Source organism: Equus asinus, chromosome X (assembly GCF_041296235.1).
Source record: "Equus asinus isolate D_3611 breed Donkey chromosome X, EquAss-T2T_v2, whole genome shotgun sequence".
NCBI classification, from domain to species: domain Eukaryota; kingdom Metazoa; phylum Chordata; class Mammalia; order Perissodactyla; family Equidae; genus Equus; species Equus asinus.
The window spans coordinates 34,076,194-34,084,176 of record NC_091820.1 but is presented as its reverse complement, the minus strand read 5'-3'; the positions used below and the strand labels follow the sequence as shown (position 1 = coordinate 34,084,176).

The 7,983-nt window shown below is 39.1% G+C and overlaps 1 protein-coding gene across 1 annotated transcript; it reads right to left on the bottom strand.

Annotated features, from left to right (window-relative positions):
- Positions 1–4,421: 4,421 nt before the first annotated feature.
- LOC106835915 (putative G antigen family E member 3) lies at positions 4,422–7,596 on the bottom strand. Its single transcript, XM_070503292.1, has 5 exons — positions 7,584–7,596; positions 6,901–6,992; positions 6,324–6,432; positions 5,416–5,541; positions 4,422–4,444 (listed from the first exon to the last, which is right to left on the bottom strand). The coding sequence occupies exons 2-5, from the start codon at positions 6,982–6,984 to the stop codon at positions 4,422–4,424; spliced, it is 342 nt and encodes a 113-aa protein (XP_070359393.1). The 5' UTR covers positions 6,985–6,992; positions 7,584–7,596.
- Between the last annotated feature and the right edge of the window lie 387 nt (positions 7,597–7,983).

The following is a 7,983-nucleotide window of genomic DNA, read 5'->3' as shown; positions in this document are numbered from 1 at the left end:
AGATCATCTATAAAATGGAGATAATTGAATGGAGAGATTTATATTTTTAATCAAAAGGGGAATAATGAACAGAGATATTAAAATGTGTTTATAGTGAAGCAGTACCTGGAACACATACATCTTCCCTGGGTGAAGCCATTCCTGACTACCTGGGCTCTCCTCTGTGTTCTGAGCACCCCTTGATTCTCCTCTGCCATGGCTCTTATCACATTTGTTTTGTCACTATCTTCTGTGTAGTTTTCTGCTCATTAGACTCTGAGTTCTTTGAGAACTCTCATCCTTCATGAATCATTCGTATGTCCTCAGAGCCTACCTAGCCCAGAGCCTGGAGCAGGTGCTCAGACTTCTTTTTTCTTTTTTTTTTTTAGTGACCATGGCACATGCTACTCAGTTAATCAAGTACAGCCTTGTCGACCGAGGGAACATCAGCATAATTTAAACAGCAGATATTTATTTAGGCAATTAGAATTGCAATTCAGGAGACACAGATGCAGGCAGAAATCCATAAATGTGCTCCAAGGAAGACAAAGGAGGCAAAGGTTTATAAAGGCAAAAAGAGATAAATTACACAGGTTGTTTTGCAAAATTTGTGATTGTTGCTGGCAACAACTCTTACTTCTTGGCTATACACGATTGGTTGCTAAGGTCATCTCTAAGGCAGAAAGTTCTTACCTATGAGAGTAAGTGTACTTCTTGAAAGAAGATCAAGATGACAACAGTGAAGCACAGTTCAAAAGTGACAGTGCATTTGGGTAGAGACATGGTGTGCATGTATAAGCCCCATTTCCTTAATGGCCTGCCAGATCCATTTTAGAAGCCTTGACATATATTACTCCATTTTGTTATCACTGTCCACAGCCATTATTAAACCAGCAATTTGTGTATTGGAAGTAATACATTGTAAATTAATGATCATAGGAAATATCTCGACAAATTTCTGTTCTTATAGAGGGAGATTTGTGCACTTTGCTTAGTCCAGAAGCATATAGTACCAGTGTATTCCCTTTTTTGTTCATAATGAATCTTTGACATGCTGCTTTCTCAGATCACCCCTCAGTTAAGAGCTGTATTGATTAATTCACTGAAGCCTTTCCGTATACAAAGGGGTTGAAGAACAGACTAGACACTTGATAAATACTTTTGAATGAATAAAATACTGACAATGTGATTATTTTAGTTTTTAAGTGGAAATCTTTATTTTTCAGTTTGGGCTTCCATAACAAAATATCATACAATAGGTGACTTAAACAACAGAAATTTATTTTCTCACAGTTGTGGAGGCTGGAAGTCAAAACCAGAGTGCCAGTATGTTTGAATTGTGGTGAGAGCTCTCTTCCTGGCTTGTAGTAGCTGTCTTCTCCCTGTGTCCTCACATGGCAGAGAGAGAGAGAGAGTGAGCAAGTGCTCTAGAGTTTCTTTTTATAATGGCATTAATCCCATCATGAGAACCCCACTCTAGTGAACTCATCTAAACCTGATTATCTCCCAAAGGCATCATCTCCACATACCATCACATTGGGTGTTAGGGCTTCAACAGATCAATTTGGGGCATGGGGCACGATTCAGCCCATAGCAGAGGCATAGACATCAGCAGCTTTGTATCAGCAGAATCAAGTATGTGAATACAGTGATCAATGGATATGGAGAGTCCGGTCGACCTCTTTTATTCTCACAATGAGTCTTCTCTCCTTCCTTTTCTCCTGCTTCTTGGCTACCCTGCTCACTGTATTTTTTCCCTGCTGATTTCCTTCCCTGTGTTTCTCTCTTGCACTTCAATTGCTTTTCTGTTTGTGTGTCTGTCTGCCCCACCAGTGTGATATCTCCCATAACAAACATCACACATAGTTGATCTTTTCATTTCTAGCATCCGAGGTATTTCCATAAACATGCTAGAAATCAGTGCACGTCTGCTGAATTAATTACATCTTTGTAATGACCCTGACAGGAAAAGCATCTCCTCCATTTAGGAGTCAGTATTATATATGTTGTATTTGGAGGCACCATGCATAGGGCCTTTTGTTTTGTATCAGACTGTAGGGGAGCAGCTATGCCTTGATGCCCTGGTGACCTTGCATGACTCCACGTAGGCCATGAAGGCAAGGGTAGACTGCAGGCCGACCTGAATGTTGGCAGAACAGCTTGTGAATCCTCTTGGAGCAAGAGGAGATAAGCAGCCTGCTGAGGAGCTGCCACTAGGCAGTTTCTCAGCTGCCTGCCTATCTAGCTGGAGGTTGACATAAGGTTTTTACTCATCCATCTCTGGTTTCAGCTGAGTACAGGATGTTGCTCCTTTCCCCACCTGAGAGTACAGTTGAGGACTGGAAAACTGCTCACTGCCTTAAGGTATAACTGTGGGCTCCTCACCAGCAGAGGTGAGGCGGTGTCTGTCACTGAGCACCTCTGATTCAGTGTCAAACTCTGGGACTAGAACACAGGGAACTGACACCAAGCTGATCTTGCTTTTGCTCTGTCTGTAAGTAATGAACTGTTTGAATCCATTCGGGCTCATTGTCTCCTTACTGGCTGAATCTATGAAAGTGTAACAAGCCAACCTAACAACCATGGTAGTGAACCATGTGGCCCTGTTAGCATCTGCAGTGCTACTTGAGGACTCCCTGACCACTTGACAGATTCTGGTGTTGAATCGTGTGGTGTTGCGTGATCAGAAATACTGACTTACATTCTTATGCATCACACACAGCAAGGAGCACAGTTTTCAGCACATACAATGACTTAGGGTAGCCTTATCAGTCCTCCGTTATTTACAAACCAATTCTAGAATCAGTGCCATGCCTCACACGAGCTACATTGCTATTTAATCAATATATTTATTTAAATAAAATATATTTCTGAATTCAAATTTATTGAAGTTAGTCTGATATACCTACTTGAAATTCAAAATCAGAATCACTTGCTAGAGATGCCATTGTAAAGGTAAATGAAATAAAAATATTTGAAAATTTAAATGAAAAATGAAACATAATAAACCAAATCCACTTAATGTCTACTTCATCATTTATTTTGAATGCTACATCATAATGTTACATCATTTATTTTTCATAGTAGTAATTTAATGTAAATATTGTAGTTTCTATTTTAGAAGTAGAGAAATAGACCCAAAGAATTTAAGTATTTTCCACCATCACACAGCCAGTATGTGTCACAGCCAGGCTTGAAACTCATGGCTACTTCATGCCATGCCTTTAAGGAGACAGAGTAGGTAGTCTCCACGTAATTTTGCCTCACCATGTCCCTCTTGGTCTTTGCACTTTTTTTCTACCTAGGGCTTAATTCTTTATAGGGCTTAATTCCTTACCCCACCTGAGAGTACATTTGAGGACTAGAAAACTGCTCACTGCCTTAAGGTATAACTGTGGGCTCCTCACCAGCAGAGGTGAGGCGGTGTCTGTCACTGAGCACCTCTGATTCAGTGTCAAACTCTGGGACTAGAACACAGGGAACTGACACCAAGCTGATCTTGCTTTATAGCCAGTTCTACAACCTAGGAACCTCTCACATATTTTGTGGCAAATTGGGATACTCTACATTTAGTCTCAGTTTTTATTTGGACTGTAGACTTTGTCTTTTTTTGGATCAGGCAAATATTTTTAAACCTCTGTAAGAGGGCGAAATAATTGTGTTTATAATCCCCTGTCATTCCCTAAGCAGGGTAGATTCTGAGTGGAGTTCTTTGTTGCAGAACCATTTTATTGGAGTGTAAGGATATAAATGGGAGCTTAGAGGTGTAATGTAAAAATTTATCAACATAATTCACCACATCAAACAATCAATGGAGGAGAACAAATCCTATGATTTCAATTCAAGAAATGCACTGTTTAAGTGTTTGATGAAATTCTACATACATTCAAGTTAAGTATGCTTAGAAAACTAGGAGTAGAATGTAACTTCCTTACTTTGATAAAGTGTACCTACAAAAAAGTACAGTAAACATTATGTTGAAATGTGGAAAATTTTCCATTTACGTCAGGAAAAAGACAAGGATATCCACTACTACCAGTTGTATTCAAATAGTAGTGGGTGCTCCTGTCCAAAACTATAAATGAGAAAAGGAAATAAAAGGTATAATGTTTAAAATGGCAAAACAAAAACTTATTATTCAAAGATGATATGATTTTTGTATTTTAAAAATCCCAAAAGGATCAAGAGATAAACTCTTGAAATTAATAAGCATATTTAGCAAGGTTGCTAGAAAGAAAATCAAGGTACAAACATTTTACCCACTCAAACACTTAGAATATAAACTTTCCAAAAAATACAATTTTTAGGAGCATCAAATGCCTAGGAATAAATTTAACAAAAATATGCAAGAATTATTTGAAGAAAGTTGTAAGACTTTATTGAGAGACTGTTAACAAGTTTCCAACACAAGGACAGCATGCTAGGCTTCAGTTTCTCTTTCTTTAAATTTGTGGTTTTCCTTCACCTATAATGGAAACATAAAATTAGGACACATTACTTAGCAGAACTTTATTTAGATGACTAGAGCTATGCAAAGGATACTACAGTTTTGAAGGATTAATACTAGAACTCTAAGGGTGACCCTTTGACTTACATCAGTTAACCTCAGTATAGACTTTGAAGGTAAACTTTCACACATATTAACAGTATTTTTAATCATGTCACTTTTTTTAGTGGAATATGGAAACAAAGAGACTGTTCCAGTTCAGAGCAAATTAAATCAAACTATTTAAAGATAGGTATAGCTAGAAAGAAAAAAAATGTATATACTTTTAGTAATAATCCAACCAAACAAAAACCCTAAGAAAAAAAAGATATTATTAATGTTTTGATGTGAAATAATATTCTGAATATAGGATGTGCTTGGAGCTACCTAAGTGAAGTAAATAGAAAGCCCATTATTACATTTGTTTTGTCTCTATTGTGGAAAAGTGCAAAAGTGTTTCTTTGGGATAGTTTAGCCCTTATGTAGTTGTTTTAAGCAGGGAAAACATTTGTCCCCATTTTCACCCATACTCCTGCCTCTTTACACAATTAAAAGGGTTTCAGTTTGTGCAATAAATTACATGGCTACACTAGTTTTAAGCCATTACCATCACATGTGACGTCAAAATATAAACTGATGTTTATTATAATGTGTACGTATTTGTTCAAAGCAGGCCTTTACAAAAATATGTGAAAATTATTAGTTATTCACTAAATGACATACTCAAAAGTGAGAAAATACTTTCATATCTTGTAATTCAATATGACATTGACTTTTTTCCATCTCTGATAGCCTATATGACAATCATTTGGAGTCTGAACTACCTTTCAAATAACTTTTATATGTGAAGTCTGTTATTAAAGTAGCAGTAATGTTACCTCTACATTATAAGGAATATAATATTGTGTAAATTAATTATTTAATAATTTGCATCTTAATGGATAACAAACCTGCTTCTGGCATTTTAAGGGGCTCTAGACTTGGTAGAATCTCTTCCGCGACATCAGGACCATCTCCAGGCTCATCCACAGTCTTCAGCAGAGTCAGTTCCTGTTGAGCAGCTTCCACATCAGGCCCTTAAAAATAAAACTTTATCAATTTAAGAAGTAAAACCATGAAACATGAATAATGAAATAATATTCATTCTCTAAGCATTATGAAATAAAAGCTTACATGTTAGTGTGGTAATAAATGTGATGCATAAGAATCCCAAGAGCATTAGTTCAGGAGTCTGTTTCTAGAAAAACGGAATACAGATTTTTCAAATATTACCCTTTCCTTTCCCCAGGCTACTCCTGGAAAACTTAATTGTCCCTTTTGTATTTATTTGTTATTGTACTTATCACATTAAATAAGTGGTTTGTTTGAGTCTGTCTGACTAAATTATAAGCTTCAGATAAAAATTATGTCTCTCATTAGCATTGAGACTCCTAGCACTTAGTATATCACATGGCATAAGGAGGCACTAATAAATGTGTGAGAAAGAAATCTTAGAAAGTAAATGAGGATGTCAGCAAAGTGGTGGACTAGGAAACCCCAAGATCTCCTTCCCCCCGAGAAACATGAAAAAACCAATGATAAACTGGCTGAACGACCCATATAGGAGCTCTGGAAAGCACTCAAAGGTTTACATACAAATGCCCAATCAAGAAAAAGCCACTTTCAAAATGATAGGAAAGTTTTGTGGCATTTTAACTTGTCCTTCCTCCACTCCTTCCCCAGAGCAGTAGCAGGGAATGTTTGAGGTGCTTTTTTAATGTTTCTTTCCTCCTGTTACTGGTGTGTCATACTTCACGATGCACAAATACATGTCCATCAACCCTAGACACACAGGCACTCTTATTCTCTCTCCTTTCACCTTGAACTGTAGGTGCTCCTTCATCATCAATGTCCTGAGCAGGTATAATATCCTGACCCTCAGTTGGTGGTTCTTCTAGTTGAGGTTGTTCATCACTGGGCTGCTGAGCCTAGGGGTGTGAGTGTGTGTGCAAATAAAAAGTCAATAAATATACACAATACAAACACATCTATCTAATCATAAGTAATTCTAAAGACATTCACCAACAGTAATTAATATATACATATATATATATTTTTAAATAAAATTGTTACTCTTCCCACAGATAATCTCCTCCAAGCAAAATGTTACCTGTAAGGATTTTGGAAGCTATTTTAATCTACATGGGGATGGATGTGTGTAATCTATTATCAATAAGCTTGAGAAGAAAGTCATAGGGCAAAATATGGGGAACATAAGAGTGTTCCCATCCAGGTAACAACAGAATGTAATTCTCCTGGATCAGTGTTTTCTTCATAGGATTCCATTATCATTTTCTATAAGTAAGGGAGATTTGTATCAGTGTATCTATATTAGTTCAACAACATTAAAAAAATCGATTCTGGTAATATAAAACATCAAATGTTGAAGCACTCACAACCACAGGTCCAACTGCCTGGGAAGACTCTCGATCATCTCTTCTTCCTGCAGATTTAGATCTTGTCCTTACATGCCCACTCATATTTCCCACTGAAAATACAATATTGTAATTTGAAAATTGCATGTCAGAGGATAGCTATATATGAACACTATGGAAAAACGGTTATTTGTACTCTCTTTAATTTCTAAAATATTTTCAAAGTCCCAGGGTCATTATAAGTGTTCATGCTTTCTAAAAACACCAGATAAGCTTTTGTTCATGTGAGCATCAAAGAGGCATAGAAATCACCTTAAGGCACATGATAAAAGACAGGAGCACATTTCTGAAGAGGTTTGGTTTCCCAACTGGATTCCCCACCATGAAGACATTTAGGAAAATATCGCTAGAAAGTGACAACCTGAGTGACCATTGCTTTGGTCACACTCCCATTTCCTAGGCCCACTCTGCCCGCTTCTATCAAGTTCAGTTGGAACACAGGGAAAGGCTCAAGCCTTGCCATACGGCCTACGGCGGTTTTCGCGCTCCGAGGGCAGAGGAGACGAGCTGCCACGTGGAGCCCGCCCCCACCCGCCCCCTGCCCAGGCCCCACTGAGGACTCCGGATTCCGTGCTCTGTCGGCAGTCCCGGCTGCCCCCTGGATTCACCTCGTCTTCCTCGGAGACCCCCCTTCCGCGGCCCACCGTCCTCCCTCGTCCCAGCACCAGTACGACAAGGGTCATGGCGGCTGCGATGCCTGTGAGGACAAGGACGACGACCTCGAGGACCTGCCGAAGCCCGCTGGCTCCCTCCTCACACTCACTCACGGTTAGACTCCTGGAAGGACTGCTCCACGGACCTACCAGTGGGGTCCCCGCTAGTGAGAAAGAATCAGGAAGGAAGAAACTCGACCACCTGCGTCTCAGCTCTGCCCTCAGGACGCGGACAGCAAGGAGCATGCGCAGCAATGCGCCTGAGCAGCAAGAGGCGAGCGCCCTGATTTGAGAGCCTGCAGTGCAGGTTGAGGTTTTCCTGCCACTGCTGCTGAGACCTGGAACCTCAGGGTCTCCCGAGGACGAGAAAAGGGGCTTGAAGAGTGTTGTT